The sequence below is a fragment of the Pelodiscus sinensis genome, chromosome 3 (assembly GCF_052426305.1).
Source record: "Pelodiscus sinensis isolate ZL-2025 chromosome 3, ASM5242630v1, whole genome shotgun sequence".
Lineage (NCBI taxonomy): Eukaryota > Metazoa > Chordata > Testudines > Trionychidae > Pelodiscus > Pelodiscus sinensis.
In genome coordinates this window covers 8,116,275-8,142,599 of record NC_143054.1, presented here as the reverse complement: position 1 = coordinate 8,142,599, position 26,325 = coordinate 8,116,275, and the positions used below count along the sequence as shown (strand labels likewise).

The window sequence follows — 26,325 nt, the reverse complement described above, 5'->3', positions numbered from 1 at the left end:
GCCCTCTCGATTCCGTACACTAAGATGGCGGCGGCCACGCTATTTTTCCCAGCATGCGTATAGGATGTGCCCGGCCTGCTAGGGTACACCCTTTTCCCGGCAGGCGTCGCGCCTTTCTCCCTCCCAGAGCAGGGTTCCGTACGCGAAGATGGCGGCGCCCGGGAGCGGCCCCGCGGGGCGGCTGGTGCAGTACGTGGTGCTGCGGGGGGACCTGCAGCGCGAGCCGCTCTCGTGGCCGTTGGGGGCCGTGGTGGCTCAGGCCTGCCACGCGGCCCTGGCGGCGGTGCATGCGCACTACGGGCACGCGGACACCGGCGCCTACCTGGCCGAGGCGGGCCGCATGAGGACCGTGGTGCTGCAGGTGAGCGGGGGGCGGGGCCTGGAGAGGGGGGGGGGGCCGGACTGGCCTTGCTCAGGGCGAGGGGGGCGGGGCGGGACCTGGGGGAAGGGGGGCCCTGCTCAGGGCGAGGGGGGCGGGGCGGGACCTGGGGGAAGGGGGGGCCCTGCTCAGGGCGAGGGGGGCGGGGCGGGACCTGGGGGAAGAGGGGCCTTGCTCGGGGCGAGGGGGGGGGCGGGGCGGGACCTGGGGGAAGAGGGGCCTTGCTCGGGGCGAGGGGGGCGGGGCGGGACCTGGGGGAAGGGGGGCCCTGCTCGGGGCGAGGGGGGCGGGGCGGTGCCTGGGGGAAGGGGGGCCCTGCTCAGGGCGAGGGGGGCGGGGCGGTGCCTGGGGGAAGGGGGGCCCTGCTCAGGGCGAGGGGGGCGGGGCGGTGCCTGGGGGAAGGGGGGCCCTGCTCAGGGCGAGGGGGGCGGGGTGGTGCCTGGGGGAAGGGGGGCCCTGCTCAGGGCGAGGGGGGTGGGGCGGGACCTGGGGGAAGGGGGGCCCTGCTCAGGGCGAGGGGGGCGGGGTGGTGCCTGGGGAAAGGGGGGGCCCTGCTCAGGGCGAGGGGGGCGGGGTGGTGGGGGGGGGGGGCCCTGCTCAGGGCGAGGGGGGTGGGGCGGGACCTGGGGGAAGGGGGGCCCTGCTCAGGGCGAGGGGGGCGGGGCAGGACCTGGGGGCCCCGCTCAGGGTGAGGGGGGCGGGGGGGGCCCACTCAGGACGGTGCCTGGGGGAAGGGAGCTGGGGCAGCAGGCGGCTGAGGCCAAGAAGGGGTGCGAGGCCTTGAGGGAACAGGGGCCCAATGGGGGCTGTTGGAAAGCGAGGAGTCGTGTAGCTCTGTAACCAGTTACACGCCCCCCCCCCCCCAGCTGGTGTCCTGTTGCTGGCTGCCCCCTGCGCTGCTGCCCCGCTGTGGGGGATTGAGCAGGTGTCACTGCCTGCCTGGTGAAACGAAGAGCCTGGACTCGCCCGTTAACGGTGACATGCGGGCTCCCCGTACGCCGGCAGGCAGGAACGGATACTCACAGGGAGCCAGCTCCCCCTTGTGCACCAGCTCCCAGGTTGCTGACTGCCACCCTGCATATAAACGTGTGACCGCTGATATTTTCAGCAGTTGCACAGTTACTTTAATCACACACATTTTAATATCCCTGTTTCTGTATCCGGCAGCAGCTGGCTCCCCAAGCACGGAGCGGGAGCCTGCTTGTAACCATGAACATTCACCAGTAAGCCCAGGCTTATGTGTTAACCATTTACACAGTTGTATATTCACATCCCTAGTTCCAAGAGTACTCTGAAGTGAGGAAGAGACAGGGGAGTTAAGGAGAAGTAAGTAGGGATGTTAAGAAGTGTGTAATTCATTAATTGTGTAGTTGACAAAAATGTTGTCGACTACTCGATCAGTAAGTGTTAGCTCTGCAAACACGCAGTCCTGGGATCTTACCCCCTCCCCCTCTCGGCTCTGCATAAAAAGTAATTTAGGAGCTGGCAGGCAGCCCAACTCAGGGCTTGTGCTGGGGAACTACCCCTTTTGTGGCTCTGCAGGGAAAGTATTTTAGGAGCCAGTGGGTAGACAGCTCTGCTTAGTCCCGGCTCATGCTGGGTCCTGGGGTCCCGGCTCCTAAATTACTTTTCATGTAGAGCCACAGTGGGGGCAGGGAGGTGAGAGCTCCTGGGACCAGACTGAGCCAGGCTGCTGGCCAGCCCTCTAAAAAATTTACTAGAGAAACTTTTGCAGGGGTTGGGTAATATGTGTATTCAGTAGCATTAACGGATAAGCTTTCACTTATCAGTTAATTGTTTAACTGACTACACTATTGCATCCCTAGAAGTAAAGGGCCTGTGGTGGGCAGTGGGGCACCATAAGGCCTAGGCTGTGGGGAAAGGGGGGTCCCATGAGGCCCTTACTGGGGTTTGAGTAGCTTGTGGACCACATGTGAGAGACAAGCCACAGCAGGTACGTGCAGAGCTGGGTGCTCTCCATAGAATGACAGCAGAAGGCAAAGCCCCTGAGCTACCTGTCTTCCTCTAGTGCTAAGCAGTAGGTCAGTGCTGCAATTCCCTGTAGAAACCTTTATTGCTAAATGTGAGGGCAAAGGCCTGCTAGGAGGGGCTAGCACTGCTCCCTTTGTGTATGTTTCAAATACTAAAGTGATGCCTTGAGAAGGAAGAGATGTGAAGAAGATTGCGCTGTAAACCAGGAAAATGCCCCACGAGCGTCCTTGGGATGGACGCAGGTGCCTGCACTGGTCCATGGCTCCACAAAGCATCAGACTTACTTCCTGCACTGTCACAGAGCAGGAAATTTGATAGCCCCTGCTTTAGAGAAGGCAGAGAGCAAGTAAGGCTGCAGAAAAGTAGGCCAAGCAGAGCCCAGAGCATCTGGTCACCCTGCAGGTTCTATCTCAATCCAAATGTTCAGTTGATCACTGGTTCCAGCACATGATGCTGTGGAATTCAACTGACTGGTGAAGTCTACAAGCCCCACCCATAAATTGTAATAAAGAAACTCCATTGGCATAGAGAGGAGCACTTGTCAGGACAGTTAAAACTGATAGTCAAGTATGTGCCCAGTGGGACAATGCAGTGCCAGATTTTCTATACCATCTGCCGATAGGGTAATATTATTTACTTCTAAACTGGGAGATAGGGCTACAATAGATTGCGACATGTTAGAAAGCTGTGTTCTGCGTACAATGCTTTTCCTTGGTCTGAATAGCCAGAATATAAAAAAAAGCAGGTTTAACAATCTCCACCACAAGTCATTAGCTTATCGCTTAAGCTAATGAAATAATTTTGTTGCTTGGCAGTAATAGAGTGCTGTTATTTATGTGGACTAGCTGAGAAGGTCACTACATGCACTTCTCGAACAATTTGCACGTGAATGGCCTCACAGCATAGATTTTAACATGGCAGTGTGGAACTGGTACTCTTATCGCAAAACCAGGAGGTCTTACTGAATGCTGCCTTCCCAGCTCTTGCTCATCTGTATGAGCATGACATGAATACTTTTTGTCTTTCCCAAAGGCAGTGTGGTCAGTGGCTATAGCCTAGGACTGAGAGTCAGGAAATCTGGATCCGTTCCCACAGCTCCACAGACTTCCTGTGTTATCTTTCTCTACTTCATTCCTCATCTGTAAAATGGGGATAATGCAGATTGTATCTCCCTAAACCACAAAGCCCAGGAACAGAGTGGCGGGGCAGGAGTGCATTGGGGGCTGAGGAGATGGTGACTCAGCCGGGAGCCCTGTGTTGAGGAGGAGAGGTGGTGCATTGAGGAGTTCTGGCTCCAGTGGCCAGGGAGCTCTGGCCCTGTTTTGGCCCTAGTGGCAGCCATGAAACTCTGGCCCCAGCCCCAAGCTGAGGAGCCAGGCTCCACAGCTGGGGCCAGAGCTCCCTGGCTGCCACTGGAGCTGGAGCTCCCCTGCTGTTGGGGCCAGAGCTCTGCAGCCGGGGAACTCCAGTTCCAGCGGCAGCCACGGGTCTCTGGTTTCGGCTACAGAGCCAGGTAGCTGCAGAGCTCCAGCCCAAGCTGCAGAGCTCTGGCAGTGGTGCTTCAGCCCTGGCAGGAGCTGAGTGGGCAGCAGGTAGAGTGTTTGGAGAGGAGGGGGAGCCTGGGGCAGCACCGAGGCCAGGCTGGAGCCCTAGCCGGGAGGCAGCACAAGCCATTAGGGAGGGACCCCTCGTTCAGGACCCGTTAGGTTGCAAGGGTGCCGGACCAGAGAGGTCCAACCTCAAAAGTGCTATATGGTGGCAAGGGTTTCTTGTTTACCTAGCAGTAGAAGTGGAATACCTGTCTGTGCTACTCTTGGCATTAACTGATGTGATAGTTCCTCATTCCATATAAACTAGCCTCATACAGAAGAAAAATATAGTTGTGAGGCTGAACCACAAATATTAAAAAGTACCCCTCCCTGTTCCTCCTACAGTCTGTTGTGGTAAGTCATCATCTCTTCCCCCAAAGTCTATTTCAGCTGCTGCCTTTGCTGCCAGAACTGATGGTTGGTTTACCTACTGGCAGTGAAAAGGCAGTAGGTGGCAATAGGTCTTTTCAAAACTAACTTGTTGCAGCTTTGAGATGCTTATTTGGGAGCTTTCTGTATCTGAAATCTGTTTGTTCCACAGTTCTGCCTGTATTCTGGTTTAGCCAGGCTGAATCATAGAACACTAGAACTGGAAGGGACCTTAATAGATCATCAGATCTAGTTCCCTGCCCTCACAGCAGGACCAAGCACCATCTAGACCATCCCTGACAGATGTCTGTCTAATCTGCTCTTAAATATCTCCAATGATGTAGTTTCCATAGCCTCCCTAGGCAATTTATTCCAGTGTTTAACCACCATGACAGGAAATTTTTTCCCCCGTCTCCTTTTATGTACCTGAATGCTGTTATGTCCCTTCTCAGTTTTCTCTTTTCCAAAACGAACAAACCCAATTCTTTCAGTCTTCCCTCATAGGTCGTGTTTTTTAGACTTTTAATCATTTCGGTTGCTTTTCTCTGGACCCTCTCCAATTTCTTGAAATGTGGTGCCCAGAACTGGACACACTACTGCAGCTGAGGCCTAATCAGCGCAGAGTAGAAGCATTGTATGGGAGAAGTTCATTGTACAATCTGCATGTGTGTGTTGTGCCATCTCTCTGAAATTGCTCCTGTTGGTAGCTGGAGTCTTGGTCTTCACACCCACTGCTGAAAAGTCACACTAATATTTTAATAGCCTTGAGTTATGAGTTGGTTTGATGTCACAATAAGACTTTTTCAATATTCTAGAAAAAAATGCCAGCCCCGCACTCTGCAGCTAACCTGTGGGGACCTGCTCAGAACTCTGGGGGTATGTGCTGGAAGCTTCAGGGTCCCGTGCTACCTTCGGAGTTCTCAGAGGGGTGGGGGAGAGGGACCAGGGTAGCCAGGACCTGTGGAATATAGGAGCTGTTGCCTGTAGGAGCAGTGGGGTAACTGCTGCCCACAGTGGTTCAGAGTTCCTGGGCAGCCTGGGGCTGCGGGGTCCCCCTCCTGCCCACAATGGCTCAGAATTCATGTGGCCCAAGGCACAGTTGCAGCTGGGAACTGCAGGGTATTCCTGCCATTCACTGAAGACATGGAGGCTGCTGGAAGTCATAGATGTCCTGATTTCCATGACCTCAGTTATAAAATCATAGTCTTAATAATAATCTCTTTGTGTTGTGCTCATAGCGTGGTATCTAGGTGCCAATCCAGAATGTGGGCAGTCTTCTGTTGGCTCAGTTGCATGTACATAAGGGCTACGTCTACACTGGCCCCTTTGAATAAGTAGGAATAAGACCCTCCAGAAAAGGGCACTTTTTCCGGAGGATCGGGGCCAGTGTAGACGCTCTTTTCCGGCTTTTTTAAAAGCCGGAAAAAAGCGGCGGACATTTTTATTTAAATGCCGCGGGGGATATTTAAATCCCCCGCGGATTTCCCTACGACGACTGGTGAAATTTACATGCCCCTTCCGGAAAAGGGGCCAGTGTAGACGTAGCCAAGGGGATTTGCTGGCATAGCTGGTGCTGCATGATTATTGTGTAGCATAGATTAAACCTTAGACTCTGAGCTTGTCAGCACACACTGTGAGATCTGTAAAGTGCCAAGCCCTCCCCGCCTGATATATTATTATATGACATGATAATGGTTTTCCTAGTAATTGTCTATAGCAGCCCCTTGAATCTCTAGAAAGCAGATTCTACCACTCACTCCCGGAGAATTGCAGACTTGAGTTACCCTCAAGAATTGGACTTATTTTGGACAACACATAAAATGGAGGCCTTGCCTCCATTAAGGATTTCTAGATGCCTTTGCAAGGGTTAACTTATGTAGGTCCCTTTGAAGTTTCAGTGGCAGTTACCCTTTTTCTATTCCTAAAAAGCTATAAATATTCTGCACCAGCAACAGTTGCCACATTTTATCTCCACACTGACTGCATTTCTGCTGCATGCGGCTAACTCTTTATTTTGCATATACAGTTGAACGGCTTTTAAATTCTTTTGATAGTGAGTTACAATTGTCAACATGGGTGGGAAGGAGCAATATGAAGATCTGTTTAGTCAGATCAGGGATGCTTTTACTGCTGGCTCTCCATGGGAATCTCACTTTGAGTTCACAGTAAATTTTTCACCCCTTGTTCTCTAGGCTCTGGATGAGGGTGCCTTGACAACGTTAGCTGAGACTCTGCAGCAACACAACATCGATCATAAAGTGTGGATAGAGCAGCCAGAGAACATAACTACTTGCATCGCACTTAGACCCTACCCCAAGGAGGAAGTGCACCAACATTTGAAGAAGTTCAAATTGCTCAAGTGACCTTCACCGTGGCTTCCCATTACAGATCCTCACCTTCATCCAGTCATACAGACTTAACCAGACCATATAGCTTTCTTGGCTGCAAAACATAGACACAAAAGCCGCATGTGTCCGGAAAGCATCATTTTAAGATGCATCTGTTGAAGAACCTTTTTACTGCATGTTGCTGGCAATCTTAAGTTGTTAAAGCCAAAAACCTTCAATGAAGATGATGACACTCCTTTAACTTTCATGGAAAGGAGTTTTGGTGGAATGTATGACTGTAGCTTATTCCAGAATAAATATTCACTAACTGGTCTTTAGCCATTAAAATTGCACGGAGCAAATATGGAAACAATCAAATGGGGCACCTAGCCTGTGTCCCAGACAGAGTAGGGCTTTTCCATACAACAGATTCACTAGATTGTCACTCTCCTTTTTAGATGTCTCCAGGAATAGAACTACTTATGCTTACGGGGGAAAATATTCCTTAGATGAACAGATCTTGTTTCCTGGGCCAGAAGTTTTCTTGGACATTCAGCCTAAATTTTACCCTATCTCAGATGTTGACTTGTTCTTCTACCCTATGGCCTATAGAGTAGGTAATTCTGAAATCTCATTTCATTTGTCGTGCTGCAACTGTTTTAGTTCTGTCTTCCCTTAAATGAGCTCCTCCAGACTTCTCATCCTCCTTGTTGCTTCTCTCTGAGCGCTCTCCAGTTTGTGTGGGACTTCCAAGTAATGACTCTCTCATGTGCAATCTGCCCTCTAACAGTGGGGGTGATGCCTCTGGGGTGGAGCCCTAAATCTGTTGCCTATAACAAGTCTGCAGTTACACCCACGTTTGCAATCTGCTCTCTCCCATTGTGTTGTAGGTGTCTCATCACTACTGCTGTTTGCTTTCTCCCTTCCATTGCGTCCTCTTAAAGCAAGAATTACCCACAGCTGTTTGCCAGTTCTCTAGGGTTTGTTTGTAGGGAGCAGCTCTTGTTCAGTGCAACAGGGAACCCCACTACTTGGCAGTATTAAATAATGTGCTGCAAGGCATAATTTGGGCCCTCATCACCCAATTTATCAATGCCAGCTGTTCCCTTGCTTCCCCTAATATAGACACCAGTTAAGGGGAGTGAGGACAGCACTACTGCCAATGACTTGAAACAAGCAAATTCTAAGCAAGGGGGGGAGACATCATGAAATTAAAAAAAAAAAAGGAAAGTAGGGTTGACTATACGGAAAAACTTCCATGGAGCTATGGAAACCCCAGTAATTTAATCTCTATTTAGCGTATTCTGGAAGGCGTGTTCTTGCATCACTTGCCAGGGAACAGAATAGATGAGCTAACCGATCTTTTCTATTTCTGACTTCTGTATGAAGATCAGAACTGTCAAATAGTTCTGCCCTGCATGACACTGCCAGCTCTGCTGCTGCTCAGCCTTGATAGCTTTCCTTATTCTGATTCTGCTTACAACTGGCACTATTGTTTTGTCTCTCTTTTGAGTCACCGCCATGCTGCTCCTCTGCTTGGTGTCAAATCCCTGCTCTTCCGAACCCAACTACCTTGCTCTCAGGTTCCTCCCTCAAATTCACGTTTTACTTTTGTTTCAACTGAGACTGCTCCTCATCCAGCACAAACAGCCGAGCAACAGACAAGGGAAAGCTTAAGAATCTGTTCTTTTGACATAAGGAGCGAGTGTGAGTATATACAAATGGTGGCTGGAGGGAAAGAGCTGTTACTGAAGATACAGCTTGACCCTCTGGGACCGCTATTCAAAGCTCCCAGTGTTAAGTGCTAGTGCGTTTTGCATTAGGCCTCATTTGTTGGCACTTTCTGATGCCACATTGCTGCAGGGTCTAATGGGGGAATTTTAAAGAAACCCAGGTGTCTTGGCTAAAACCGGGCATTTAGCTTGTGAGAGCCCAAGGGGTTGTTAATACACTATGGATAGAAATGGTTAATGGTGCCCTTCAAAGAGGAGGTGAGCGGAGCTGTTTGTTGGATAGGATTTAGATGATTCCCCACGTGTGGTTACAAAGCCAGCCACGCTGGGCTAATGTCCCAGAGCTAGAAAGGGACACGAATCGAAGAGCACTGTCCGAGCTAAAGGAAATGCAAAATGCAAGCTGCTAGCAGTGCTAGTGAGAGAGGGTCCCACTCCAGCAAACCCTTGCTATATCTGAGCCCATGCAGGTGCAGTTGCCCATGGACAAAACTTGCCTGTTACAGAAACCAAGTTAGTTCTTTATGCAGGTAAGTTTCATTGGCTTGTGTGTGGCTCATGTGAATTGCCAGTTCTTATTTCCGTGGATCTGGGTTGAAAATTAAAAAATGGCTTTCTTTAAAGTCGTCTGTTTGCTCTTGCTTCAGCTTACTGGGTTTGCAGACTGAGCTCTAATAGAGCCCTTTGATCTGGTTTGAAGGGTTATAAAAGCCCAAACATCCAAGGTCAGCTGCCCCTCAATCCATCCTTGAAAGCCTGAGTGGCTGTGCCCCAAGGGATCCCCATTCTGGAGGCTTGGCATTTTCATTCCATTTCGCCTGTGTATTCTGTTGATGGTTTCCCATTTAATTCAATGCAGTGATAGAACTGGTAGCTCTTGTATGGAATAGAATAAGCAGACTGCAACCAGAAACCTAATTTTTAAATGACTTTATTTACAATAACTGATAATTAAACATTGAATAAAGCTGATGCTATAACAGCAGAAAGCAAGAGTAGTCAAGCAGCTAAAGAACTATGCCTCATTTCAAATACAGGAAAAATATGCAAAACGAGTCACTCTTCAAAAATAACATTTATGTTAAGACAAAAGTGCTCTCTAAATGCCTCATTGCAAATTAGAGCTATTAAATGCAAGATTGATCAATTTTCCATCTTTCAGTGCATTCTCTCCATTTTCCCTGATTGGGGGAAACCTAATAATGAGATTTTTTTTTCCATAATATAATATGAATTCAACTTTAAGTAGGATCAGTTAAAATAAAATGGTTTTCTAGCAAAGCCAAAATACAAATCCATGCCTTAGGGGGTTTTTGGATAATTTTTTTAAAATGACAAAATTGCTTTCTACTAGGGGATTTTTTTAAAAAGAAATTAACACATGAAACACTTTTTAAAAGGAAATAATTAGGATCTGCAGTGACTGATTCGCTTCTCATTACCATAAAGCAAGAGTAACTTTGTTGGCGTCACTAGCAGTAATCTAAAATGGGGAGGAAGTCAGACTGCAATATTCTCTCATTTTTTTCATGTTTCCCCCTCCTTTTTTTAATAGGGAGGAAATAATGGCTTCACTAAATTCAATGTAACCAGGCAGCAGACACAGTAATAGGGGGTACTGACAACACATTACTAGCTTTAAAACAATTTTTCCTCCTAGCTAGAAAGCTGTGACAGTGATGTAACCTAAAGCTGTCCCTGTTTCAGTGACTCTGAGTTACAGGCTATAGCCACACGTAGGCCCCCCAGGGCTGCTACTGAAGCTATTTAATCGGCACTGCCCCACTTCCATCCATGCGTTTCTAATACAGCATTGTTGCCATGTGAGCAGGGTGCACATTAGCGCTTCTGAGGTGTTGGAAGATGGTTCAGAAGTGCTGCTGAAGAACTCAATCTGGGCCGTTGACTCCTATCAGAGCAGGCAAGGATGGACAGACGCATCCTAGTGGTGTCAGCCAGGAGAACATCAAGGACATTATACTGGCTGAGTCAATACCAAGCCCCAGGCATAGACCTAAAAGGTACCATTGTTCAGACAAGATGCACAACCCTTGTCCTGGCCACTCTGATCTTCTCATCCAGTGGCATGATTGCTTGCAGTGATCAATCTTCTCCAAACTAGACAGCACTGTCCAGCCCTAACCCAGAGCCAGCAGAACGCTTCTTTTAGAGCAGACTCCATTGCGTTTAAAAGCTTGTCTCAGCCGTGCTAGTCTTTATCTGCAAAAACAATGAGGAGTCCTGTGGCACCTTAAAGACTAAGGTTTATTTGGTCATAAGCTTTTGTGGGTAAAACTCACTTTAAATGCAACTGGCTATTTTTTCTCATTCCCAAATGGAGAATATGCTTTGGGCTCTTGATCCATGGTTTGTTTTTTCTTTTAAAGCTAGGGCACTGCCAGCAAGATGACCAGACACACCCAGGATTTCAGAGTATCCCCTTCACACTGGAGTAAATCCAACATCACTGTACTTCAGTGGAGTTACTCCAGGTTTTCTTGGTGACCCTGCACTGTCCATCATTGGGGCTATGATGCTACAGAATGAATGAAGCCTGAGTCATCAGTACTTCCAACAGGTGAACTCCATAACTGTTATTCACCCCTGGTGCAGAGCCATCCCTGAGAGCAATGGTGGAAGCCTCAATGCAGACAGGCTTCTGGGGTGATTACCCTTGTCACATCCTGTCTGCATTACGGTTTTCCTCTGCAGGAGTGCACAAGGGATGAGCTCTAGCTATGGAGCTGCTAGCATAGACAAGGCCTCAGACTTCCATACCATGCATCTGGTCCCCCCTAAGATTGCAGATGTGGGTTTTCCTTGGATTCTGAGCATGAAAATATATATTCATTTCCTTTGGATGAAGAGGAAATTGGGGGCTAGATTGTGCCATCATTATTACTCTGCACATTTGTGAGCCTTGCTTCTGCTCTGAAGTGCTTTACTAACGAAAGGATGAAACTGTGACCTAATTCTCTGCCTAGGTTGGTACAAGTCTAAGAATTTAGGGTATTTCACACATTTCCTTTTCCAGGCAGACCCAGACACTTTTAAAGGTGACTTAAAGGGGGAAACAGATTTGAACACTACTGGCCCTGAAAGAAGTTTTGGGAAGGTGGGGAGAGGGAGTTGTTTTTAAACCCTTCAAAAAGGTTAGTCAGCTGATTGCTTTATAAGGAATGTCAAACATACTTTCTCTTTTTCAGGTCTGTGGATTGAGAACTCTCTGAATTTTTAATGAAAGTTAAGTGTGTGATGAATTTTAAGAGCTTTTCTTTCAGTTGTTTGAGGCATTAAACAGTCTCATTAGAAATAATTTCCCCTCAATCAAGTTACAGGTGCATAATTTCTTACATAGTCTCATGCAATCTCCAGTCTTGCATAAAGTTGCTCAGGAGGAACAGGCCAGACAAAACCTTAATTTATAATGTAAAAAATGAGCAGTCAAATAAATGCAAAAGGAATCCAAACCAGCCATCTTTCAGGCATTCCCTTTACATCATAAAGAAGGAAGAAGTGGTAAAAACAGTGCTTTGTCCTTTTTCAGTGCTCCTTTAAAAACCACAATCAGTTACTTCTTAAGAGTCCCACCACAATTTCTAGTAATGTTAGAAACCATTACACCTCAGTCCACTCTTAGTACAGTGTTTGGGGCCACTCGAGTAGACTCTGATGGTACTTTTTATAAGAAAAGGGAAACCAACAGAGCAGATTTACTTACATCCTTAGGATTAGTTCCTCTATTTATTCCACTGTGTTCTCACTTACAAACAGGTTTTAAAAAGTCCAACCCCCACCTCAAAAATCCATGCAGGAGCAGAGAGTTAAGTCATGTCTTCTGGAAGAGAAAACAGCCAGCGTGCGCTTGTGTTCTGTTACAAAACAGCTGCCTTTCACCCTGGAATCTGAATTTCAAATTTTTAAATTAAAACGATGGCCAAGTGGAGTATAGACACAGGAGAGTGTTTCTTAGGTTTAAAAAAACCAAAATGTGCAAATGTTCATTATGTGCATATAAACATTGATTAGGGTAGTGTGGGTGCTTTTACCCAAATGGCCCTAGTGAAAATATCCTTAGTCAGTCACTTTGATTCATTGCTTGTTAATTCAAGATGTCTTTGTCTACTGGGGATGTGAACTTTTAACTGGTCACCCTTAAGAGCTGATGCTTACCAGGCAATGGTTAACCATTCCCTGGGAGCAGACCCCACCCAGGGGCAGAAAGCTGCTCCAATAGCACTTTTCCCCCCACTGCCACAGGGCTACAGACTCTCATGAGTTGGGAGCTAGCAGGTCCTTCCCCACTCCCACCCCACACAAGGGTGGAGCTGCCCCTGGTGCAGGGGTCACCCCATCCTGACCATGAAGACCCACTGGGAAAAAGTCACTGCACTATTTCACTGGCACCTTATGTCTCTAAGGTTTCCACTCCTGTGGCTGTATTTGCTTGGGTGTAGGGGGTCTGCCTGCACCAATCCAATTAGCAGCTCGGGCCTCCTGCTCACAAGTTTCAACCTGTTGCTGCTAGAGACCAAGGCCTGCAAATCTACAGGCAAGTGTAGCTTGAGCCCATCCTGGAGCAGCAGCTAGCACATCAACATTCATGTAGATCCTTCAAGACCCAATTCTGCCATTGGCCCACAAGTCAGCCAGTTTTAAAAGAATCCACTATGCTCTTTGGTGGTTTGTTCTAATGCCTAATCCCCTTCATGAGTACAAACTGCGCCTTATTTATTTGAATTTGTCTGGCATCAGCTTCTACCCATCAGTTCTTGTTTTGCCTTTTTCTGCCAGCTTTAGTGCCTGCTGTTTGCCCCTGGGAAGGCAGATTCTGTAATCCACCAAGGCTGCATAGGGACCCACAGGAGCACCAGGGACCCAGGCCTGTGCCTTTAAGTACAAAGCCATCCTTCCTCAGGGTTGGGTGAAGCTGCATATGGAAACCCGTAGCTGCTCAGCCATCAGACTGCTTCACCCTTATAGAAGGGGGCCCTAATTTGCATTGGGCATTACACCCATTTGGGGTTGGTAACTTGAGTTCAAACTAAAATCCACTCAGCTCCATTTATGCATGGAACCGGTACAGACTTCTGCAGTCCTTGTGCCGAAAACTCAGCAGGATTTCTTGTGCTGGATGAAAAAGGCCTGTGGAAAACTAAAAATGCTAGAGCCCTTTACCTTCATCACGGAGGTTGTGAACGTGGTTTTGATGGCTAGGCAAAGAATGGCTGGAGAGGGCAGGTAGTCCATATGCAGCAGGGCTAGGGCTAGGGCCTCTTTCGAATACCAAATTTAGGGGCCCCAGGGAAGTTCAGAAATTGACTAACAAAGAACCCTACCAGGCTCTGAGGATTGTGTTGTGTGTGAAGACCAAGCAGTCCCAGCTGTCAGGAAAATGCTTCTTCCTCACAGAAGGAGGTTTACCAATGTCAGCAAACCCCTCTGTTCTTCCGATTTACTGTCAGCAGAACACGATTGCAGGGTGGATGTAAGTGAACTTTTTTTCATAAAAACGTCCATTCTGAAAAACACTGCAGTGCAGACATACCCTAGGGCAGGGATAAGGAGGGATGGAAGTCCTCGATTTAAAGAACTAACAAGGCAGCAGCCATGCATATACGGAGACAGAGTTCCCATTAAAGGGCATCTTGGCTCTGCCCACTCTACCCACATGTTGCACCAGGCATCGACTTTGTACTGGGGTCTCTCAAGTGCCTCACATTCTAAATCTTGCCCCAATGATCAACTGAAGAACAGATCCAAAGGGAATTTACCTGTGAGCTCTTCCCCCGGCACAGTCTGCGGCTCATTTCGGCAGAGTGCCTCTGTCTTGTCCTGTGCCGGGTGTTGCTGTAGCATGAACACGCATGCTGCTGCCCATGGTGGGGTAGAGAGCTAGCATCCTCATAAGGCTCACACTCCTGGGGGCCTTTATTACACTCAGCCTGGTGGGGATGCAGGGTGTGGATGTGAGGATGACTGTGGGTGCATCGAACCCGACATGCAGTTCCTTATCTGTGATCAGTAAAGATCCTGCACGTGGCCAGGATGTGGAGGTTCGGCTCACATCAAATATGGTGAAGAGATCTCCCTAAATAGCTGTCTCAGATGCTGGCTGATAAAGTCTCCAGTGTTCAGGGTAGATGCAAGAGCCATGTTCCGATCATGCAGTCACTTAAAAGAGCTCATGGAACTTTTTGTACAATGTTAATTCTGGCGTATGGGCCAAATTCCAACTTGGATAATTACATGTTTCCAATAATCTAGCCCCCACCCCCCAGCTACTTCAGCTGAGAATGGTGTTCACCCCATCTCCAAGACTCTTGTACCGGGTTGCTGCGCGGAGTACAGATCACGCCCTGAGGCAAGGGATTCAAGGTACTGTCCTGGATGTGTATTTCATACTGTTTTATTTATCATTTCCACTTGAACAGTCGAGTGTAACACACCCATCCCAACTGAAGTCTAATTATCACAACATCATTGCTGCGGGAGTCAAGGCCGACGACTTGCTGGCTTTCCCTCTCGCCCGGAAGGTGGTTCCAAAGACAAACCACTAGCTCACTCCAGGTAGCAATGCCGTCGCTTGGCGGGCAGGAGGACGTCAGCTGTGCAGCCTATAAATGCAAAGTCAGGAGCAAGTGTATCCCACTAATGCCTCTCTGTGGGCATTGAGCTGACAGAGCACTGCCCTGGCTCCAGCAACACCTATGAGGGCAAGACAGTCCCGTTCAGGAGTCCGAGGGAATTCTGGAGTACTCAGGTCTGATGGTTCCTTTCTGGCTGTGGTCACAGGGGGATTGGCTGATTTGTCCCCAGCGCCCTGGTGAGTGGTGCTGGAATGGCTGGGGCTTTCCTGGTGCTGTATGGAAAGTCTTCCCCACCCCCGGAGAAGAGGGGCACTAACTGGCCCTTTGGCTCAAAGCTCAGAGCTTTGCAGACCTGCCCTCAGTAGACACCCTCATTTTACTGTCTCTAACGCCCAGCTGTTCTTCATCTCCTCTGTCTAGGGGGAAGTGAATCGATGCAAAGAGCCTGCACCTCCTCTAGGAATCTCACAGGCTGCAGGACAGGAGATGGAGCTATGTGCCAGTGTGCTGCTGCCTTTGTGGTGGAGAGCAAATAGCAGGTATCTGTCCTGCTGCCTAGAGCTCTGGGGCTTTGCTCTATGTCCAGCTCAGAGCTCTGGGGTTGGGCTGGGCCTGGCTCCAGACCTGTCCCCCCCTGCACTCAGAGAGGTAGCCCAGGTGGGTTCTGAATGCCTTTTCCCTGCAGTATAGGCCTGAAGTCCACACCAATGGAGAGCTGCTGAGCAGACATGTCGTGCACACATCCCTCTTGCCCAGCAGCCAGCCTTTTCATGGATCTGCACCAGCGAGATGTAGCTGGGAGTGATGGGGCAAAGACTGGAGACAAGAGCTCCCGCTGTTCCTACTGACTAGTGGGAAGGATGAATGCTCAGCACCTCTGAAGAGTAGACCTTCCTCCATCCACCCCCCGAGCAGCCATTCCCCTCCAATGTGGAGAGGAGAACTCCACCCACTGCATAGCACAGTAATCAGAAAGCAACACAACATTAGCTGCCAGCTCGGTTTCTTTGTTTTTAACGCTTGCAAATTCAGCCATTAAAGCTACACATTTTTCACACACCAGCATAATTTCAGAAAGAGGGAAAAAAATCAAATAAAATGCAATGATATTAAGAGCGATTTCAACTAAAGGAAGTAAAATTTATACATGAGATCAGAGCTATGTACAATGATAGGTTTGAGGGGAAAAAATAAGCTATCTCCCATCAGAGTTGAATTTTTATTATTTTTATTATTATTATTTTAAATAGTTTACGCTATCTCAGAGCTGTTAAGCACAATCAAAGCAGGAAAAAAAACCACTGCTTAATTTTATTTAATATTTAATCAGAAAAATGTTATCTACAATAATTGACAGAGCCCTCCCCCTCCTCCCCCCTAAAAATTATTGCAGCTTTTTTCCCCAAAACTGTTTCTTTTTTGTCTTTTTATTATTTTTTTCCCCCAATGTAATATATACATTGTGGCCTCTTTCATCAGGAGGCTTTAAACACCAGCATAAAACATGGAAAAAATGGTGGGTCAAAATACTCTGTTTTTCTTTAAAACTGACAAACTCACGATTGCTAGAAAAAGCTGATTGTACGCACAAGCGGACTGGGGCAGAGGGGAAAGAAGGTGTTTGGGTTTTTTAAGCATGAATAAAAACAGCCTTTTTGATAGAAGTTCGGCGCCAATTCCCCACCTTCTCACTAGGCTGAGACACAAATCAGTGACAGATCCAGCTGAAACTGAGATTATCTTCCTCCTTCCGAAGCAGTCTCTTTCAACTCGCTTCTTCCCCCATCCCCTCCCCAACCTCCCCGAGAAACCTTCATCCGGAGTAAAATGCCAGCAACTGATTACAAAAATAAGAATCATCTGTAATTTTGGCTCAAGAAACCGACTGTCCCGCCTTGTCGCTCTGCCAACATCCAACGCCTTTAAAAAAGAAGAAAAAAAAAAAAAAAAGAAAACAAAAAGACCAAAAAAAAAAAATCTTTTTGCTCCAAACACTACGAGCTGAAGAATGGCTGCAGTTTGAGATATCAAAAATCTCAGAAAAATATATAATATATATATATTTATATATCTCTGTATGTCTTATTATTTAAATTTCACATTCCTTTAAAAGCGGTTATTCAGTCAGTAGCTGCTGAAGGAGGCTCTTCTGCTGGGCCTGAGGGGTCTGAGGACCTGTCGTGCTTTTCTGCGAGCCCATTGGACCAGGCTGGTTCAGGTAAGGGTCTCCGCCTACCAGATTCACTGTACACTGCACGTCAGCAAACACCTGAACCTGTTGTACCTGCTGGGACACAAAAGACAAGAGAGATTTTTAGAGGGAAAAAGGAACAGGCCCCTTGGCTTATGGACTGGGTACTACGTGAAGTGGAAACTCACTAGAGAATTCCTCTAGTCTGTAGTCACCACAGAGAAGAACTCTTCTGTCTTCTTTTCCTATAAAAAGAAAACTACTGCACTCATTTGGATCAGAGTTCTGAAAGGTTCACATGTTTTTCATTAAAAAAATGGCATTCCCATGTCTCCAGCTGCCGGCCAGCCATCACTCTGTGCTGAGAGCCTCCTTGTCCGTGTCACCTGCTCTGAGGGGAGCACAGTATCAAAGGCTGGAAACCAGTATCCATTCTTTTTTAATACTGTTGAAACCCCTTTGACTGTAGCCAAATAGACCAGATGCACAAGGTAGAATGCTTATGCTATGCTGCTGAATAGAGTACACCATGGCTTCTTACTGGCTGCAAGGGACAATACCAAGATAGTTAGGTCCAAAATTAAGCACCATAGAACCAAAAGGTAGGGCATGTTTTCCTTCTCTATTTATTTCAACAAAAATACCATCTGTTTTGTTTTGTTTGGTCGTTAATATTTCCCTATAGTCTTTGCAAACGAAATACTGCAGTATCCTAATGAGTAAGAGTCACAAAGTGAAACTGACCAGGAAATTAAAAGTGTGAAATTGACTAGCTGATTTGCATTGAGCAAAATGAAAAAAATAGAAACCAAACAGCATCACAGTGGCGACAAGTACAACTGATTTGTAATACTTACTGGGTTATTACAAAATTACAAGTAGGTATAGAACTTTTATTTTGTTTTAAATACGTATTACCAGTTTTGACAATGGTAACCAGCTCAGGGGCAAAAATCTACTCACTCAAAGGACAATGCTACTGAAAAAATTATGCTGTTTGATGCTATTTTATAAGCGCTTCAGAAGCCCAGAATTCCTTGCCTTAGGCAAGTTTTGCAAAACTGACAACACAAGAGCAGCACAGGAGTGCAATTAGTCACCAGCAAATGTGGGGACAAAGAGAAGTTCCTATTGAAGCAGAATATGTAACCTCTAAACAAACTAGTAGAATGCTGGTTTGTTCCACACTGCTGGTTGGATGCATGCTCTGGGCTAAAACTGGCAGTATTGCCAGGCAGAAAGGCAATAGTTGGTGCAAGATACTCAAAAGTTGCTAGTGATTTTGGGTTTTCAACATGAGACATTTTAAAAGGGCCTGATTTGCAAAAAGGGCTGAACCCCTTTCTCTGACCCGAACAAACGGTTCAACTATAATCGGGCTCAGTGTACTCTCAAGGCACTAAACACACACACTGATGTATTATAAAGGGACTTGTGATCAACACGTTGTGTCATGGAAATGAGGATTCGGACAGCAGATGTTCCCATTAACATAGTTCTACCAGCAAATCTGACCCTTCAAAGGCAGAAGCATCACTCGTTTGTCACTGTACCTGGGGCCAGCCTAAGAGCTGATGCGTTTTAGTGACGCCCCTCTCTCCAATGTCCAGTAACTTTTCCAGCTCAGCTCACTGCACTGATGTACTCCTCACACTGCTGGGGATGATTACCCTTCCTACCAGAGCAATGAGCCTTGAGCCATGCAGGCTTCAACCAGAGCAGGAGAACAGAGCAAGATTTTTAGGGCAGGTCGTTGCAATCAAATGCAGATTCTAGCTCTATACTACACAGAAAATAGAAGGTCCTACTGGCCTGAGCCCTGCAGTTTATTCTCTGCTGCTACAGAAACCTTCCCTGATGCCAAACCCGCTGATAAAATAGGTGCAAGGAAGTTTAGCTACCGAGATGACCAAACATCTCCTCTTTGTACCTCAGATGGGTCTGGGTTTAGGAGTGTCTTACTGACCTGCGCCCCATCAGCTTCTGTTTTCAAAAGGTCAGTGGAGGAAAGTTGGTTGCAGTAAAGGCCGGAGGGTCTCAGCGCTGAGTCATTTACCTGTCAAAGCAAAGCCAAGACTCAGTGATGGTTCACCTGCTTTCTGAGGAGGTTTCTCTAGCCTCTCCCCAGCACAGCATCCTCCAGCCCCATTGTTCTGCGTCAACCCTGCAGGAAGCAAGGGATCCCAAGAGAGCTGTAGCATTGAATTGTGTATGTGCTGGCAGGCTCGACGTGACCGGCTGGAATGGCCTCGGGAAATAGCTGAGTGGGACATTGCTGGACTAAGCCTGTTTGTTCCAGCAGTCCCTTGCTTTGCCTCACAACAGAACATCTGAGCCAAGGGGAGAATCAGAAATGTTGGGCTCCTTCTCCCATCACTGCTTCCCTGACCTCTCCCACCACCCATCTGCCAGTTTAACCCTCGAGGGATGCAGGGAGCTCAATTCAGGCTCCTCTCCCAGATTTCAGCAGGGTTGCAGACCTGGTTCTGGTGCTGACAGAGCGCGAGCAGCACTCCTGACTCCGCACCTAGCCTGGGGAGCAGCTCACTCCCTGTTGCAAGATGCCAATGACTGTCTGAATGAAAGTAATCTAGCCCAGCAGATGGCTGCGGCCTTATGCATTCCTTCCAGCAAGCCCTGCCTCTCAGACCCCCAGCTGTAAGCAATGGCTCGCTCCATCTGCTGAAGCAGAAGGAAGCCATGGAGGGGCTGAAATGCTCCTGTGCTTCACTGACCGCACTCTGGACTAAGGCGGTCCAAGCGGGTTCCTTCGGAGGAGAGCTCCCTTGTGCCCACCACGTGGGCTGCTGGTGGTTCCCTACAGCATCTTGTCTGCAGGGAGCATGGAACTCCAGGTAACTGAGAGGAGAGGCAGCGCAAATGGCTCAGACTTCACATTGCTTCCAGACTGACAGCATCAGACCATACCAGAGACTAACCCTGCGTTAGCTAGGACACAATGACCTAAGTGTGGCCTCTGAAGCAGGGCCTGAGTCAGTGTATTTCAAACCAGGCTCCCTCGGTTCCCAGCTCACTCGACAGCAAATGCACAATTAAAGCTGGATTCCAAACCGTTTATCTCAGCCATAAAGAGCAGTTCAAAAAGCCCCCATGACGAGTCCCTTTAGAACAGGCTGGGAGGGGCCAGCAGTCAGAGGCAAGACCAAGAAGCTGTAAGTGCAGACAGACAAATGCTCACACATGAAAGTAATTAACGGGGACGCTGCCAAGAGCAATACAGCACAGATCCCTCTCGTCATGCAATGGATCCCAAAGGCGCTTTACCACATTCTTGAGTCACAAGCCCAAACAGCTGGAGCCCCTTATGGACCTGAGAGATCTCAGGTCTGGCCTTGGAAACAGAGAGAGTACCCAGTCAGAGTAGTCACTAAAGGGGCCAACTACTCAACACAAAGAAACACTGGACAAGATGGCCCTTGGCCCTTGTGCAGCCACAAGGACACGTGCAAGCAGCTTCACGTGCAACCACCTGCATACCCCCATCACAACAGCAGTCCCTGTGGGCAGGGATTTCTCATTCCTTGGTGCCTCCTAGTTACTGGAAAGCCCTGGGGAGGAGTGCTGGTGAGGCCTAACCTAGTGTACAGCATCCATTTCTGAGCCCCATCCTTTAAGAAAGACGTGGACAAGCTGGAGTGAAAATCTGGCCTATGAAGAAAGGTTACAACAACTGGGCAGGATTAGTCTGAAGAAAAGACGCCTGAGGGAAGACATGGTAATTGTCTTCCAACACATCAACTGCTGTTCTAAAGAGGCCAGGGATCAGCTGTTCTCCATGGCCACGGAAGGTAGGAGAAGTAGTATTGGGCTTAATCTGCAGCAAGGGAGATTTGGGTTTGATATTACGAAGGCCTGGCTAACTCTCAGGGGAGTTAAGCTCCAGAAGAGGCTTCCAAGGGAGGTTGTGGAATCCCCATCCTGGGAGGTGTTTAAGACCTGGGGGGACAGACCCACGTCAGGGATGGTGTAGGGTTACTTGGTCTCACCAAAGCTCTGGGGGGTGCATTAGGTGACTTCTTGAGGTCCCTTTCAACCCTATGAGTCTACAATGCCTACCAGCTGTAGAGGAAGCAATCCGCACTACCCACACCAATGATGCAGTGAGAGCAGCTGCCTACGCCGCCCCGTCTGGAGGCAGAATCTCTCCCTGTCCTCCCTCACAGCAGGTGCAGTTCCACCCTGCCTCCTCACAGGACTCTGCAAACGGCACCAGCTCGCCCTCTGTGCGCAGTGGTGTAAGGGAATCAGTTTGTTCTCTGCCAGTCTCACTACTCTGCACACACGCTGAAGGGATGCGGTGGAAATGAGTTACTAGGAGCACGAGTGCAGCAGTTAATTCTGTGGCCAGGAGACCTCTCGGACCATTTCAAGTGTACTGACAGAAGATCCATATCTGCCTGGCTCCGAGGGGGTGTGTACATGCATGTATCTGTCTGGGTTCACAGTTGTACCATCCTCTGCGACTGACGGTTATTGCAGAAGCTGGCTGTAGAGGAACGGGGTAGGAATCAGTCCTGGTATAACTACTGAGTTCAGTGCAAGTGGTGTCAGCTGGCCCTGGGCCTAATTTGCTCCAAAGACTCTGGAAAGAGTGGTGAGTTTCTGTGGTGCACGCTGGTTCCTCCAGTTCCTACCTGGTTAGTAAGGATGGGGATCCTGCTTTAGAAAGAGACACTTAACAAGGATTTGGTGACTCCTAGAAGAAAAGCTCCAAAGCCAGTCCACTGACCTCCTAGCATATCCAAGCAGCCGTACAGGATCAGAACGAGTACTTCTTTTCTGATTCTCCCTTCTTTTTCTGTTTTAAATTCTGGGTCCCCCATTTTTCTCCACTCAAGCTCATCAGAAGAAGTGGGTTGTGCCCACGAAAGCTCATGACCCTACATATTTTTGTAAGTCTCTAAGTTGCTTCAAGACTACTCGTTTTTAAAGGTACAGGCTAACACAGCTACCCTGAGCCTTTGGGCAGTGAATTTCAAAAGCATTCAGCTCTGCTCCTACTAACATTGTGGGAGTTTTACCTACCCGCTCTGCCACCAAGTTTGAATTGTCTTCCTGGCTGCGTCTAAATATGAACAAACCTGTCTCCTTCCTATGAAAGGTCAAGTTCTCGTTAATTAGTAGTCAGGAACCCTTGGCACACACTGCCTGGGCTACAGGAGGCTTTAGCAGTGGAACTCTCCCTAGAGCTACCGCTACCTTTGAAGATCTGAACTCACTCCTGGTGAGCAGCTGTAACGATCTCAGAATGTGACTAATCCGGTGTCGCACCAGGCTTCCAAACCCAGCTAAGCTTATAACTGTTGGTGCCAGTGAAGACAGAGAGGCCTGCCTGCTTCCCTCTAGCCCTCTGCTGCTGTGTCACACACATAATTGTACTAGTGGAAGCAGGTTCCTGCCTCTCAGGCACAGGAAGGAGATAGCCCGAAAGTAAACACGCCAGAGAAAATGGAGAGCCCAAGGACGCTTTTGTAAAACACCAAGTGACTCCTGAGCCAGGCTCTCCAGTCACCCAGCCTGCTAGAGAAGAGGTAGCTGAGGCAGGGTGTGCATGACGCAGAGAGCGGGGGAGAAGTGATGCGCTTCAAGTTATAGCCACAAGCATCTGGAATGCAAACCCCCCTGAACACAAAGCATAAACACTTTACATCCATTAGCTGCTTGGCTCAGGAATTCAGGCATCTCCCATGGTGAGCACCACAAAGTTATTGGGGGGGACATGCTCCTCACCAGTGGCAAAAGCTACAGAAACGTCAGAGGCTTGTTAAGAGGCACAACCCCCCACCCCCGTGGAATTGGCTGCTCGTGCTCCTGGAGAGCCTAGCGTTCGGATTGCAGGGAACGAGACCGTTGCAGCGCTTACCTGCTCGGAGCACATGGAGTTCATCCCGGGCATTTGCAGTGAGCTCATCTGCATCTGTCCCGTCATCGGGTTCATGTTCTGGACATTCGTGTTGCCTCCGGCCATGGACACGGTGATGCTCATGTTGTTGTACATTCCCTGCTGTGCAGGTGTGGGCTGGTTCTGCCCAGCTTGGCTGAATACACTGTTGAACCCAGAGCAAAAAAAATAGAGAGGGATTAATAGCGTCAGAAGTTCAGAGAGGCTGCAACATGGGGAGCGAAGATTCGAACCAGGGTGAGTTCTCCAGAGGAATGGGACTCCCAGCACATGGGTATGGGATTTAACCCCCCCTCTAAGTGCCAAATGCCAGGAGAATTGTCTCTCGCTAGATGCTCACACATGCAATAACCCAGACCTCCAGCAACAGGCGTCCCTGCAGAAACGGAACCGCAGAGATGTCTGTAACAGAGAAGGAAGAGGAGAGCAGCAGGGGGTGGAGAACGACTCTAGAGTGAGAAAGACTGTTTTTAAAAAAGCGGATGCAGTATTTGCAGCAGACAGATCTCTGTGGCTTGTCTTCCCCATGGAAGAAATGTCATGAATTCCTGCTTCTATCCACTGAAGAAAATACCACCCTTCCGGAAATGCCTTACCAAATTGCACATCCTTTCCCCAAGAACGTTTCAACCAACCCAACTCCAAGAGCTGCTTTAAAAGTCCTCTAGAAAGGATCCATTCTCTTAAGAGCAGTGTCTATCAAATCTCACTCACTTTCTAAAGAACGTGGTTGCTTTCTGGCCACAAGGAGAAGGGCCAGATCCTGCTTTCAGGAGTGTGTGAGGAACGCACTGGACATGGCAAATACTTTCCTGCAAATGGAACCCTCAGAGCTCAGCTGGGAGCTTACAGAAGTCCAAATGGAAAGGATCATGGTGTGATGAGCAGAAGGGTCTGACTGTGCAACTTCTGAACTGTGGTTGATGTGGGTGGAGTTATCACAAAACTGCCACATCATGGAAAATGGGCAAAGTCTGTGAGCCCATCCTCCGTGGACTCCCAAGTCTGGATGCACGTCTCTGCAGAACAGGGACACAGCCAACAGGTTAAGGACTATCAGCACCTGAATGGGTTTTATCCGGGGAAGAGGGAAAAAAGAGTAACTGCCTCCTAGTGGAAAGCAGTTCTCTCCACCTTGCCTCTGCTGGGGTTGGCATTTGGAACAGCAGAAAATCCCCATTCCCCGGTCAGGGGAAGACCCACAGAGAGACACTTAGGATGTTTAGACGCAGATGGACAGCCAAGGTCAGAGAAAACTCCTTGCTTCAGTCCATCAACCATACACTGGGACAGAAGGATGCTGGGCGGCCCCGGATCGCAGCCCAAAGACTGCACCGGAGTAGAGAGGAAACTGAGGCATGAACATACATGCAGGACACTTTTTTTTTTAAATACACAGATCTGGGTATTTCTTGGGTTATTAATTGAAGATCAACGGTGCTGAAAAACGCTGGGCACAGTGTCTCTGGGTGTTCTATGCCACACACACCACATGATTCCTTGAAGAGAGAAACCAAAAGGCTCACACCTTTGGTGAGATTCTGGGATAGAAGGTGCTTAAACTACTAGGAAATCTTGGGGGTCAGTGGGCCTAAGACCAGTGGGCAGGGCAAGACTCCCTTTCCATGAAGGATAAGAGGGTCAATGCCCAGGAAATGTTCTGTAGAGGCCAAGAAAAGAAGCAGAACTACAGCCTGCTGAGACCTTGGGAAGCTTAAAACAGGCGAGGGAGTCGGTGTCTGGATCCCCTCACAAGGCTCTGGTGGGCCGTTAGCAGGGAGAGCCCTGTGTCGGGTAATCCATGGATGTTGGTAACCTCAATAAGTCCAATGTAGGATACAAGAAAAACATGCCAGCCAATCCCCATCCAGAAAAATCTCACATCCTCCTTTCAGCAAGCATGTTGCTGCCGTCAAAAGGGGTCCAGTAATATCTCCTCTCATCCCCATTGAGCCTGACTTACGGACTCGCTGCCTCCATCTACCTCCATCATGGTCAAACCTGACTGATACTGCAACCCCATGCCCCAGGATAACACCACACACGTGACTTTGTCCCAGAAGAGTAGCCAGGCACTGTGACCCTGTGTGACATGTTATGTCCAGACTGGACAGCCAGGCCCGACCCCACAGCACAGGGGCTGTTGCTGGTGGGTGAGTGTGTGTGTGGGGGGGAGGAGGCTGGCTTAATCCCCAGCCCCACCCAGGTACCTCTCCTCCACACCAGGGTGGGAGAAGTCTGTTTGCCAAGGGCCCCCATCAACAATGACCCCTAAAGAAAAGAAGGAAGGAAATGGCAGTCTGCCTGTGTTGCCCTTCATCCAGGGCATTACAGGCATAACCCAAGGCCCATCCAAGTCAATAGGAGGCTTTCTGTTGACTTCAACGGGTGTTAGTCCAGGCCGTCACTTTCTAACCTGTCCTCAGCTGCACTGTCTGGAAAATCCAGGAGGCAGCTCAGGTCTTGCAGCAGGAGAGATAATACAATAACAAAACGCCCTGCTCTGGTTTGCTGTCTAACAGCCATAATCTGTATTGCTTTGCAGCGCTACAACAAACAGCCTCTGAGATTGATTAAATGCCCAAGTGCAGCCAACCACCTTAATCAATGTAGGCAGCCGTTTATTGCTTCATATAGAACAAAGAGATTGAGATGATCCTCTAACTGCGCTGGAGCCGTACTGCACTGTATCAGCTTGAAACCAAATCAATGAAGTGATTCTTCTGGCTCAGCCAATTTACTAAGCAAATGAAATGAGCAGACAGGCTTGTTTGGGATTCGAGGTGGTGAACGCAAAAACCATCTGCGACCTCGTTCCATAGACTCCCAGGATACAAGTGGGTTCCATCTGCTAAGCTGCTCACCAAAACGCACTTCTCACACCCACAAAGATCAGTCAACTAGTAGACTGGCCAGCCATTGTTCTTCCACATGGTTTTCTGACAGATTAAAGAGCCCTTTGGTATCAGACACTTCTTGCAGAGATACTGCACTAAGGACATGTCTTCACTCCATGAAAGACTGCCGCTGCCGCCATCGATCTTCTGGAGTTCAAGCAGCGAGTCTTAACTAGACTCCCATTTGCTCCCGTCGGCCTCCCGCCGTGGGGATGCTGAGATCGGCGTAAGCCAACGCCTGCTACGTATTCTCTGTGCTGGAGTTGTGAACCTTAATCCAAGCTGCCAGGTCTAGTGTAGACCTGGCCTTAGACAGTGATTAAACTGCCTCTTGT

General features: G+C 48.6%; 2 protein-coding genes across 20 annotated transcripts in view; one reads left to right on the top strand and one right to left on the bottom strand.

The window, feature by feature from the left end:
• Nucleotides 1-2: 2 nt before the first annotated feature.
• PTRHD1 (peptidyl-tRNA hydrolase domain containing 1) lies at nucleotides 3-16,940 on the top strand. Of its 11 annotated transcripts, none has more exons than XR_016349083.1 (4): nucleotides 90-361; nucleotides 6,522-10,967; nucleotides 14,657-14,767; nucleotides 15,400-16,940. XR_016349083.1 is itself a non-coding variant. In XM_075923301.2 (2 exons), exons 1-2 carry the CDS (start codon nucleotides 149-151, stop codon nucleotides 6,690-6,692), a joined length of 384 nt encoding a protein of 127 aa, XP_075779416.1. In that variant the 5' UTR covers nucleotides 3-148; the 3' UTR covers nucleotides 6,693-16,940. The 11 variants fall into 11 exon arrangements, 1 of the variants encoding a protein (XP_075779416.1); XR_016349082.1 differs by having other exon boundaries at nucleotides 6,522-14,767; nucleotides 15,400-15,518; nucleotides 15,665-16,940; XR_016349079.1 differs by having other exon boundaries at nucleotides 6,522-15,215; nucleotides 15,400-15,518; nucleotides 15,665-16,940.
• Nucleotides 16,187-26,325, bottom strand: part of NCOA1 (nuclear receptor coactivator 1) — a 339,844-nt gene continuing 329,705 nt past the window's right edge. For 4 of the 9 annotated variants that reach the window (XM_075923289.2, XM_075923294.2, XM_075923290.2 and 1 more), the window contains 3 exons: nucleotides 23,055-23,238; nucleotides 19,137-19,226; nucleotides 16,187-17,266 (listed from right to left, as the gene is read on the bottom strand). In XM_075923289.2, the coding sequence (XP_075779404.2) occupies nucleotides 17,096-17,266; nucleotides 19,137-19,226; nucleotides 23,055-23,238 (445 nt within the window). In that variant the 3' untranslated portion in view covers nucleotides 16,187-17,095. Of the gene's footprint in view, nucleotides 17,267-17,358; nucleotides 17,416-19,136; nucleotides 19,227-23,054; nucleotides 23,239-26,325 lie in introns of all 9 variants that reach the window. The other 5 variants (XM_075923292.2, XM_075923296.2, XM_075923291.2 and 2 more) reach the window with 3 other exon arrangements.